The sequence below is a fragment of the Nanorana parkeri genome, unplaced genomic scaffold (genome assembly GCF_000935625.1).
Source record: "Nanorana parkeri isolate BGI_ZX_2015 unplaced genomic scaffold, ASM93562v1 scaffold1766, whole genome shotgun sequence".
Classification (NCBI taxonomy): domain Eukaryota; kingdom Metazoa; phylum Chordata; class Amphibia; order Anura; family Dicroglossidae; genus Nanorana; species Nanorana parkeri.
This window is the reverse complement of record NW_017308034.1, coordinates 135,312-148,253: the sequence shown is the minus strand read 5'-3', so window position 1 is coordinate 148,253 and position 12,942 is coordinate 135,312. Positions and strand designations below refer to the sequence as shown.

General features: G+C 42.1%; 1 protein-coding gene across 3 annotated transcripts in view; it reads left to right on the top strand.

Moving 5' to 3' along the window:
• RALY (RALY heterogeneous nuclear ribonucleoprotein) overlaps nt 1-12,942 on the top strand; it is a 68,304-nt gene that overhangs the window by 42,925 nt on the left and 12,437 nt on the right. For all 3 annotated transcript variants that reach the window (XM_018571486.1, XM_018571483.1, XM_018571485.1), the window contains exons 2-3: nt 1,295-1,564; nt 7,962-8,034. In XM_018571486.1, the coding sequence (XP_018426988.1) occupies nt 1,309-1,564; nt 7,962-8,034 (329 nt within the window). In that variant the 5' untranslated portion in view covers nt 1,295-1,308. The remainder of the gene's footprint in view (nt 1-1,294; nt 1,565-7,961; nt 8,035-12,942) is intronic.

Below are 12,942 nucleotides of genomic sequence, written 5' to 3'. Positions count from 1 at the left end.
TGGCCCCCCTGTGCCCCACCCCCCCCCCCCCCCCCCCCCCCAACTGTAGCCATCTGGGATTCATGGCACACATCCTGGAAGGCTACAGGACCAGTCTCCCTTCGATTTGGTGCAGTAGGAAGCTGGCTGTGGGTTATCATGAAGTCACAACTGGAGTCCAAGATGGTAGTGCAGGAACCTAACGAGCTGTGAAAGCTTTGGGTTCTCAGAAGACAGAGCAGTACACAAGTTATTGGGCTAGGGTTTAGTTATCCTCATATTGTTATGGAAGGTGTGAGCATTACCCACTCTGAAAAACTGAAATATGCTTTATGGACTATTGCTAAAGTGCATCCAGCATCCAATACAGAACCTAGTTGCTACCTCAGTGCTAACCTTGAAGATGAGAGTTGTTCAAGGGCCCTCTTTTCTCTCTTGATTGACCTCCACTCGGCAGATAAAGACATAGTTTAGGTGGGTCTGGAAACAGATTTAATTTAGAGTGGACTTGTCATCAGATATACTGTATTGCTTCATGTTAAATGTAGCATGCTCAGTAATATGAGAGATAACATTTCCAGGCATTTATTAACTCTTACAGAGATTACTGTATTCTCCCTGACAATGCCTTAATCTGCAAATTTTATCGACAGGAGGGAGACATCTTTGTTTAGGCATGGTCCAGGGCCACCATCTACTTTCTGGTTCTGTGGTCTGATAACTTGAGATACTGGGTCGGAGATGGCACAATCATTAAATCCTGGTACCTTTGCAGTTTGGCTGTGTTCACAAATGTCTGACACAGATCACTCCCTCACCTTGGCTTACTATGAAGTTAAAACGTTGCAGACTGATCACTGGGGCAAAGGAGACTGAGAAAATGCTTCCTCTTGCTGCAGTGTACAGGGGACTATGCAAAGTAATTGACCGGGCTAATGTACAGCTTTTTAATGATTAAAAAAAAAGCAAAACGTTCCTGAAAAATTATACTGTTGCTGTATATTGTAACATGTTAGTTTAAAGTTACTTAAAAGTTACTAAAGTTACGGAAGGTCCACCTTAAATTCCAATGTTTCTGACAAAGAACTAAGCAATCCCCTCTAAGTTTCCTTTATATAAAGACCATAGTACATGGAAATCTGCAGCTGCATATTAAAAAAGTAAGGTAAATTTTTCAATACAATGAATTGTTATCTAAGAATGTTATGTTGTATGCTTATCTTATCTCTGGTGCTAGAACTACACATTAACATGGGTCAGTAGAAGGGAATCAGCCATCCTAATACTTTAATAACCTTTATCTTTTTGTTTCCAGCCTCAGGGGAGAAGATGTCCCTGAAAGCCGCAACCAGCAACATCACCAACAAAAACGATCCCAAGTCCTTGAATTCTCGAGTCTTTATTGGTAACCTGAACACAGCAGTGGTAAAGAAGAGTGATGTGGAATCCATCTTCTCAAAATACGGCCGGGTGGTGGGATGTTCGGTGCACAAAGGATATGCTTTTGTACAGTATCTGAATGAGAGGCATGCAAGGGGAGCTGTTCTTGGGGAAAATGGACGAGTATTGGCTGGACAGACATTGTGTAAATAGAAAGTTATAAAAAAAAAAAAAAAAGAATACTTTCTGATACAGGTTGATTTTCAAGTAGGCCCTTTAGGGCAGAGCTTCATGGAGGCAGGATCACTACAAGCGGTGCTGACTGGCCTACCCACAAATTGTATCCTTGATTAGCAATCAGTACCTTTCCAACTATAATAACTTCTGGTTAGCTAATGCAACTGGAGTGTTAGTGACACCCATGGCAAAACTTGAATTGGATGCTGCACAATGAGCCCTGATTAAACACTGAGAAAACAATGCCATGTGTTACTTTGCTACAGACAAGAGCAGTGGATGCTGAAAGGTCAAAAAATGATTTTTTTTTAAAAACAAGCTTATTTCAGCTCCCTTCATTCAATGCCTAACCTAGCATTTCAGGGAAAGACCCCTGTACTGCAGGCTCAAAACCTTTCTGATAACTAGAGGTAGGCCAAAGCAAACACCTCTTTAAGTGGACCTTGCATCTACTACAATGCAAATGCAAGGTCCATTTTTTAAGTTCCCCCACCCCTTTCTGAAATGCAAATTAAACATTTAACAACAAAAAAAACACCCGTGGGGGAAGTGAGATAATATATTGTACTTACCTTTCCCCCCCAGCTTCTGTACACAGCACCTAGGTGAGGTGACATCATCCTCTTTCTAGCAAGATTTGGGTAAAGTACTCTAAATCTCACAAAAACACTATCCCAGCACTGTGCTTCAGCATCTTTTCATGAGATTTGTGCTCACCATTCTCATGGATCTCGTTAGCAGAAGAAATATGTTACCCCCTGCACCACAGAAGTCAAAGGAAAGCTGAATGTAATATCTTCCCCTATAGGTGTTATTTTCAATGATTATGCTGGTTTTTAGCAAGGGGGAGGCGGGAGCACTTAAAAAGCAGACATTGCACAGAAAAAAGTGATATGATCACCAACCATTATATCATTCCAGGGTACTTCCTTTTCTAATTCGATGGTGGGTTTCAAAATATTATTGCCAATGAGAAGGCTTCTCATGACCCATATTCACAACAGTGGTCATTTGAAACATTTCCTCAGTGGAAAAGCAAACAGAGAACCCAGGCTCCTACAGTGGATGCAGCAGCAACCCCTGCACCCATTGTGTTTCTTCAAGGGTCTAGAAGTAGTGAACGTGGATGAGGGAACAGAAGTCACAGTGCTAGGTGGCACGCCAAGCAAACATAAAATGCAAAGGGCCATGAACAAAGAACCAGTTTGGGCACTGTTTTGACATGGTTTGTTGGACCACTTATGAATATGTACATTTCCATGTAACCACTTGGCGAAAATCTTCCCCCCATCAGGAAATACATGGCCCCTAATACATATTCTGACTTCAGCCATATCAGCTCATTTTGTCTTTCTCACCTGCTGCACTACAACGTTCATCTTTCCAGCTGCTCGCTTAGCCAGTATCAGTGGGCCTAGTCCTGTTCGCAGCCCTTCAATAGATTCTTGTTGTGGTTCCAGTGCCTATGCAAAGAATCCTAGGTGATCAACTTGAAATAGAGGACCCATCTCTATACTGATTATAAGGTCCTAATCCGATAGGCTTCCTTGTACTTCTCCCCCATGTTCCCAATGCAATGGCACAGGATACACACACCATGTTTTGTTAGTCTCCAAGAAACCCATCCCTGAGCCTGACCATTTCACTATTCCTTTTGGCGTACTATTGCTTCTTTCAGTCCTAGTGATAAAACGGCACAGTTTAGCTGACAGGTTGCAGTGTCATGCTTTTACCCATGAAAACATTTGGTCTTTATCTAAAAGCTCACTGCAGATAGCAATAATGTGCAGCACCTTTTTAAGCAAGGAAATTAATGCACCCATCAATGCTACAATGTACGCAATTTAAGGAATATACAGTAGGACGAACTAGAGTAGCCAAAGTGCTTTCTAATTTTCTGCTGACATTTCACTTGCTGGAATAAGTTCTATGGATTGAAATAAGTGTGCACCTTTCTTGACTCCTAAAGTGGTCAGCACGGCTTGAAGATCTGTTTGTTTCCCGAACACCACATCATTTTGTGGAAATATCTTTGGCTGAACTTCACCTTTTGTGTGATGATGGTACTCTAGGTACACGCTAAATGGATACGTTTCCAAAGAGGCAGCTATGTCAGCTATTGGCTACTTTTGCTTGGTCGACGCATGGCAATTATGGATTGCTACAATGATTATCTCTAATTGTGGGTTGCTACAGTGATTACCCGTCCATAAGTCTGATATACATTATAGCATTTCTCCGGTGTTGTATGTATCCCAATTAGATGTGTCCCAATTATGTGCATTCACTACAGTAGTGTGATGTGTGCTGCATCCATGGTCACAGCAGAGGAGAATTGTTTTTACATATCAAGCATTTGCCAGCCATAAAATGGCATACCATGGAATATATTCTGGTCACCAGTCTCAACGTACTTTTTATCTACCCAACCAATGACAGATCTTTTTGAATCTGCTTGTTTTTCATAGTTGAAGATTCTATACGTTTATGTTAGGCAATGTCCAGAAAATACTTGTGAGAGATGTTTTAGTGGACAAAAGATTTGTAAGTTTGTTTAAAGAACTCTAGGAAAATCATAAACTTACCTTTGCAGTGGGGCTACCCCTGCACTGAAGGATTAAGTGCTTTTTTTTTGTCTAGAGGATTCAAATTCTGGTACGAAATCCTATCAAATTTGATTACATTGATTTGTTTTCTTTGGTGTTTTCAATGATTGTTTATTACAACTACTACTACTACTATTATTAATGTTATTACTATTACTACATGAGTAGCCTACGTGTCTCTATAAATTCTATACTTTTTACACAACTGCTAGGCTGGTCCTGCAGATTATTAGCCGCTCCCAAGCAAATATTAGAAAATGACATTGACAGTGTGACTTGGCCATTGTAGACAGAGTGGTAAATCTTTGCAATGACTCATGAAGATGCTTTATGTCTCCGGCATGAGGTAATGCAGGGTTCTCCAGTATATATATGCATGCCCCGGTTGACCTGGCAGTGGCTGCAGAAATATATACGACCGGCACTCTTAGGGCTGGCACGCACAGCCACGCTCAGATTGCTGCTGTAGCGCTGCTTGTCAGCTGTGTGCCGTGATTTGCAGGATGGTGGCTGGAGCAGGCAGCTGCGCATACATCAGGCGGTGCACAGCAAGGTCAGCTTGGGAGACACAGTCAGGAAAACACAAGAAAAAGAGATTTATGGGCCTCATGTATAACTGACTGTAAGAATTACTGTCGGTGTTGTCCATCACAACACATCTGCTGCTCCCTTTCAATTTCTGGCTGCTTAAAGACACAGATGTTTGAATCTATTGATATCAAGCTCAAAGCTCAACTCCAAGCATAAAAACGTATTTTCAAATACATTCCTCAATAGCCACAAAGGATACACATCCAGTTTGTGTGCACCAAATGCCTTTGCAAGCCCGGTTATTTATTAAAAGTAAAAGTAGCACTGACATCATCACTGTGTTGTACATAGCCTGTCCACTGAAGGGAGGGACCCATGCAGCCCCCTTCCCCACTACAGACTGCCTGCAGAAAACTGGGGTGGATACAAGACCAGTCACCCTTCACAAGGAGAGAGACCAGAAGTGACTGGTCTTTATTACAGGAAGCCAGAGTTTCATACTGGAATACTGCACAGATCTAGAGGAAATACACAAAGTACACCAAGATTTAAGGATGAATACCCATGCCTCTTTAGACAACATTTGGTTATCTCAAAGTTCAGCTTTAAAGCCCAATTGCAGCCCTTGTCCGTTCCCAGGTGTACACAGTCCTCCCTCTGAAGCCTTCCTCAAAAACACATTTTGATTATTTCTAGAATACTTACCTTTTTTTAGATGTGTTCAAGCCAATTACATGAGGCACAGGGTCTTCTTCCTTCTAGTTTCTTGTCTAGAGAGGGGCAGTCTTCAATGACGCAGGGAACTTCATTAAAATAATGATGTCACTGCTGCTGCATCATGAAGGTCCCTTTTCCCCTCAAGGGTGCAAGTCCATAACACCCTGCACTCACAGGAATGGAGTTAAATGATGCTGGACATCTTTCCACCTTGAAGAAGGACCTGGACTGGACCATGGAACGGTGAGCCATCAGGGGATCCCGCCAGAGAGGAGGTGAATATTGCAGCCAGAGCTGCACTTGTTACATTTAGAACAGCTAGGCAAAGAGTTAAAAAATGGAATTGGGCTTTAAGAAAAAACATCAGACATTTTAAACATTTAAAACCTGACTCGGGGTCTGACAATCTCGCAAATCTACTTGTTTACATGCTGAAATTAGTATGCTCAGATATGGGCTCTACAGGTTTCATAGACCCCAGCACTGAGGTTGTGTCTCTACTACCTCTCCTCCTGACCATTTACAAAAGGAAGTCTGGGGCTATGTGTTTCATGAATGGTCTGGAGGAGAGGGAGGCAGAGATGCAACCATAGCGCTGGGGTCTATAAGGCCTGCAGCAGTTACATGCAAGCAACCCGGGAGTACAACAGGAGCCCTGTACTAATGCCAGCATGTAAATGAGCAGATTTGCTGAATGTAGAAGAAAGCCTGCATGATGTATGATTTTTTTTTAGTCAAAGGAACTGCTTTAACCCTGGTACGGTGATTGTGCCAGGAGTTGGACTTTAAAATGCCCTTCTAAGAGCAGACACCGCAAGATGCTTGCTCCTACTTTAACTAGCTGCAAAAAATCCCTCTGTGTGTCTTATATTACATGCAATCACACGCAAGGAAAAAGTAGTTTTACTTTGTTACTAGGGGTCATTCCATTGTTCAGTGAGACTGCTCGCATTGACCACTCATGCACTCTTTTCTAAAATGGTTGAAAATACATGCAATGACATCAGCTGCAGCCCTGCATACTGATGGGAGATGTAGAATCCCTAGAGACACTCTGGACCTATTATCGTAAGATCTGAAAGACCTTTGCTTGTTTCCCCATCAACCAGCTATATTCCATTATTCAAATACGGGTTTGAGAATGAAAGAAACAGGCTACACTATCTCCATGAGCTTTGAAATAGGGTGTTTGCCAGGTGATTTTTGACATGTGTCCCTCCAACTAACAGATCCAAAAGTGTGCACTGAGTTATCATTTGCACATGGCTTTGTGCTGACTTGAATGCTGAATACAATGTTCAAACAGCCATACAGTTGCATTTTATTAAAATCAGCAGAGGTGCCCATGTGGAAAGGGTATGCCTAATGACCGATCCTTGATATTTATTGGTCATAACATTTGCATAAAACCCTGTCAACGCACTTCATTGCGCTGCAATGGCTACTTCTTCAGGGAGGAACACTGGGTAAAAACCCTTACATTGCACCTTATACCGAAATCTGTTGACTATACAGTGTAGGATCACCCCAACGAGCATTGAGTGCTACCCACTCTGCGTGGAGCCAGCAATATTCTCCAAAAGCTCTCTACTCATGTTGCTTTACATAGTTACATAGTTACATAGTATTTTAAGTTGAACAAAGACACAGGTCCATCAAGTCCATATCTACTGTATATGGGTTTCCAGCAACCCTACAGATGGGAGGGCACTGTCCTCAATCTTCCTGATCTTTAAAAACCCTACACTTCAAGGGTATCTCCCATGGCATTTTATTCCTCTTTTTTTCCTTATTTCCTCTCCTTTTTTGGGGTAAATTTCATGTAATATACAGTTGCATTGTTCCTCCCAGCAGGACCCATCTGCTAGGATAGCAGATGTATTTCATGAGTCTGCTTTTGCACGCAGTGCTCATGGAGACTTGGCCAAAGACCAGTGAGGCCAATAGGACTTTAGAAAAGTTTAATCCAAGCTGTCTGTACCGTCTTTTCACTATTTGCCTGATTACTCTCAGGTGGCAGCTTTAGGTTAACCTCCATAAATACAATATGCAAAGAAAGCAAAAAAAAACAGCGCCTTCTTCTCATGTAATATCGTTTTAATAATAATGAGATAAGACAAAGAGCAGCAAACTACTCAAATATGTAAAGAGGATCATAGCGTATAGATATCCAACAATGGATAGCCTGGATCATCAAGAAAACCAATCTAATGATGATAGACCACCACAGGATGTCAAAAGTCTGAAGCAGCTGATGCATTTTGGCGGCAATCCCCCTTTCTCAGAGCTGACCTTACCATAAACACAGTATTGTACAAAAATGGTTAAACTGGGTGGCATCTTTCTCATGTCGGAAGGAACTTTAGCTCTCAGGTGCCCCATAGAAGAACAATATGTTAAAAGCTGTCTTTCAGATTTGGCTAATCTCTGCACCAAAAATGTACATTTGCATAATACTAAAATGTTAACTTAAGAACCAAAAAGTTAATTATCTTTTCAATTTATTTACAGATATCAACATGGCTGGAGAACCAAAGCCGCACAGACCCAAAGGTTTGAAGAGAGCCACAGCTGCACTATACAGGTGAAATGTTATTTCAACTATTGTTATAGAAAATGCAATAACAGTTCTCGGAAAAAAAGGTATTCACCAAGTACCTCCCGACAATCACAATGCCCTGATGTAGCTCTATAGCACTAACATAACAGAGGTCAACAAAGGAAGATACTTACTACCAGATTATTCTGTAATTGGCTCGTACAGCATAGATCCCTGTTGTGTCCTGAGCTCTGTTATTGTGGAAAGGTGGGAGCTGAGAGCAAAAGCAACATCACCCGGGAGCAGTTAGTGACCTCTAGCCAAAACAGCATGAGCACCATTCCCAACAATGAAAGGAGTAAGATTTACAGTTTCTCATTTACATAAACTGAAGAAAGGAATGTAATTATCTATAGCAACCATAAAGATCCCTGGGCTCATTTAAAGGATGAAACCCAACTGGTTGCTACAGGTAGCTGCTCCACATTTGCCTTATTGTCCTTTGCACCTTTTCTAAATTACAGCTGAATTTAATTAAAACACTTTTAATAATATTCACTTATAATTGTTTAACCACTTCGCGTCCAGAGCAATTTCTGTTTTGTGCACACCCATGTTAAAATCGGACATTTTGGCTGGAAAACCACTTAAAACCAGAACAATTATACATTTTCTGAAAGCAGAAGCCTATCTTATTGGTGTTGCTGGCAGGGCCTTTAATGAGGCGGACTGAGGCTGTTGTGGCATCTCTGTGGGTCAAGTGGGCATGAGTGGCATGACTTCTCTGCTGCACAATGTTTGCAGTGTGCCTGCTGCCCCCTTTCCGGCCAGAGCATCCCAGGTTGATAAGACCCGGGCTGGAGATGTGCAAGGGCCATACATATCTCCCTGCCCAACTCTTAGCAACCTGGGACACTCTGATCAGCATCCTGCCCAGCTCCTGGCAAACAGTGACCTCACTGGTTGCCAGGAGCTGGGAGGGACATCGTCTAGAGTGTTCCAGGTTGCTATGAGCCAGAGCCTGCAGAGGGTGGTGCGCACCACCACACACCCCCACTCTAGCAAAAAGGCTAGGGACACCACTGGTGGCTGGCCAATTAGGATGTGAAAGAGTTGGTAAAGGTGATCTGACTACCTTCTACATTCCAGAAGATCTCCACTGTCTCCTTGGTTTTTAGTGTTAAATTGCATGATTGTGGATTGAAGCACCACACTCTGTTTAGTAGTAGAGATACATCTTTATTCAATATAGAGTTGAGCGAACAGTATAGAAATACCCAACGCATTTAGGGGCTTATACCCACTTCATCAGGACTTACTAAGGAAGAACATGTATCAGGACTGTAGTAGCTTGAAATTGGATACAGTTCTGTCCAGTGTGTAAGAATGCAACTGAATTGGCAGTAAGCTCTATGCATTCTCACACACTGGACAGAACCGTATGATGAAGGGTGTATTTGTATGAGCCCCCAAAATGCCCTGGCTCTTTCTGTATACTGTCAACCCTGATGTATCTGGACTATTAAACGTAATGCGGTGCTTCAGCCTATTGGTCATATGGAGGAAAGCAATGGCAAACAGACTGTTGAAATTACACTTTGCAGGGGAACTTACACGTAGCTTAGTGAAAGTGGTGAAAATACCAAACAGTACCCAGTTACATATATATAAACAATAATGATCTGCGCCAGAACAAATAATAAAGTAGAAAAAAAAACTACTAGGCACTATAAACAAAATGAACAATAAATATATAAAAAATCATGTGCCGAGCTAACGTCATTCCTCCAGTCAAGCCGGAAGGACTGGATGGTTTTCACTCTCGCTTTGCCTCTGTTCATTCCCTCATTGGGACTTTCCGTCTTGCCGTTTTTACATGATTTATATGTGAGTACCTTTTATTTAATAAAAATTCTCCTTGGCTGGATGGTATGCGCTATGTGCTTTCGTTTGTCTATTTCTGAGTTGGTTTCATCTACGTGACCCTGCATCAATTGGAACTGGAGTTATCGCTGTAAGGGTATCCCTCCCCGTAAAGAAGGGAACAGCATTTGAGACTTATTTACGGGTCATTATCCCAGGTGAGCACCAATCTGCATATCGATACTCACCAGGTGGGGATCGGATCATTCTTCCGGTTGTGGTCCCAATTTTTTACGCCACTTAGCTCCCAGGCAATTTGTTCGCCAAGCCCTGTTCACGAATTAATATTTGACTGATGATCACCTTTCAGCTTCTATATGTCACTCTTTTTTGATGATTCTATATATTTTCCATTAGGACTTTACTTTTATAATTTGGCTATTGGATCATCACATGGACTTGTTTGCTTTTTGTTTAGCACGTGTTACATGATTTTTTGGCTGCACAGAGCCTGGCATGCAACTTTGTAGTTTTCATACAACTGGTCACGATTGATACGTTATTTCATTTATATTTAGCTTGGTACATGATTCTTTATATAGTACCCAGTTTCATGCAAGGAAAAAAAAAAACAGTAGTTTTGCTTGCACTTGATTGGATGATGGCAGTCAGCAGAGCTTCACCCCATTCACTAAGCTAAGGGAAAATTCCCTTGCAACGTCAACAGCCTATTTGCCTTTAGTAAATCAACCCGACTGAGTCACCAGGGGTGACAGTTGACTAGTAGGCAGCTTTAAAATGGCATGTAAGCGGACGTGTAGGCAGATATGTACCAAGTGTCCCCTGACTGCCATTCAGGGGGAAAGCAACCAAATCATTACAATTTTATGCACTGGATGAAGGATCGTTATCTAAATTATATACAGCTGCTGCACTAATATGAACAAATGTCGCCAATATCTATAACAGAACATATTACAGTGCAGCACTCAAAATTCTAAAGTGCAAACATCTAAAAGTTCTTTATATAGTTAATCATTAATTACATTGAATTATAAGCCGTGTATAAGTTGGTGAAACAGACAGGTCCTCCTTAAAGCCCAACTAAGCTTTCAGTTTAATTCCGCTAAATACATTCCAGGAGCATCAAAACTAAAGGCCACAGTTCATTTTCTTTAGAAAGCAGCCACAGCCTGGCTAGAAGAGCCTGTCCCCTACCAGCATGCTGTAGAGGAGGACCCCTGCTCTCTGTGTGTAAGCAGTGGTTTCTCTGGAGAGGTCAGACATGCCCCCTGCTGAATCAGAGCTAGAGTTCAGTAGGGAGCATGACCTTTGCTGATTGGAGAGCTATAGGTCTGAGGGCTTGTTCATACCATGTCCATTGAGCTGCTTCTTTTCTGCACACCGCCACACATGTATGCTATGAACAGGGCACATAGAAAGCAATTTTGTGCCCCATCCATATGCTGTGGTGTGCAGAAAAATGTAGCTCAACGGATATAGTGTGAACAAGCCCTCAGACCTATAGCTCCTCAATCACCAAAGGTCATGCGGCCTATATATATGTATAATATATACTGTATATATATATATATATAAGTATTTGGATGCCTGCCTTTGCGCAAACATGAACTTTAATGGCATGTTGGAACAGGAAGGGGTCATCCCCAAACTGTTCCCACAAAGTTGGGAGCATGAAATTGTCCAAAATGTCTTGGTATGCTGATGCCTTAAGAGTTCCCTTCACTGGAACTAAGGGGCCAAGCCCAACCCCTGAAAAACAACCCCACACCAATGCAGTCCGGCAAGTACCATTCTTCTGGCAAGCGCCAAACCCAAACACGTCCATCGGATTGCCAGACAGATTGCCAACACGTCTCCACTTCTCTAGAGTCCAATGGCGGCATGCTTTACACCACTGCATCCGACGCTTTGCATTGCACTTGGTGATGTAAGGCTTGAATGCAGCTGCTCGGCCATGGAAACCCATTCCATGAAGCTCTCTACGCACTGTTGTTGTGCCAATCTAAAGGCCGCGTGAAGTTTGGAGGTGTGTAGCTATTGACTCTGCAGACAGTTGACGACTTCTGCGCACTGTGAACTTGAGCATGAGCTGACCACGCTCTGTCTGCCTCATAGGACTTGTAGTTCCACAGCAGCTGGAGACTGGAGTGCCACAGTTGCCCACCCCTGTTCTATATTTACTAGTCTCCTCTATGGACCTCTCTTTAAATTTTCCACCATTTACAAGGATAGGGAACGGTTCTCTATATGGCGTTCATTGTAAGAGCGGGTATCTGGATGATGCTCTCCGTTTTACTTTGAACCCATTAATTAAGACTTGGCATTCCAGCAGCGATGAATTGAAAGCGTGTCTTGTGGGTGGGCGCTGCTGGGAAGCACTGACACATAACATTGTGCTGAATGTCACCGACCAGGCTGGAATCTTCCATATTTGCACAAAGTCTCCCCTTTGGCTGCAAAAGGGTTATCATGCTATAATTATCTTTTAAAACCAATTAGTGTGGCTGAAAAGTATAAAAGAAATCACTAGCGGTTTTGCAGTCATTTCAGAGGCAATTAAAATAATTATTGGATTTCTCATATTAAGGATTTATCAGGGCCCTTGTACAAAAAAATAAAAGAAAAAAAATCCAAAACCCAATCCTATTAAGTTGTAAAATCGTGCTGCTTTGAGTGTAAATTACAGATGACTTCAAAAGAGGATTGGTTAAACAGCATCATTACCATCGGAGGAGAGCGAGGCACGGCTAGCGGTGTGAAGGCCAGGGATCAAATAGGGCCCTGCGAATGGAAGAATGGCGGAAATCATTTAATATGCGGCTCGTATTGACATAGGATAGCAACGCGGTGTAATATCTACCCATGAGATTCACCGCTCATCACTATCCAGCATCGCTAAAGACAATTTACTCAAAGGGCAAAGCTGGAATAAAAATGCTTATGTGGATCAACAATGTACTGACCCATCCGAAATGACAGGAGCAATAGTAAGATGAAAGCAAATAAAATATGTCTACTAAATTTTAAGGGGCTTTCCACTTCATTGTGTTTTATTATACCTATACC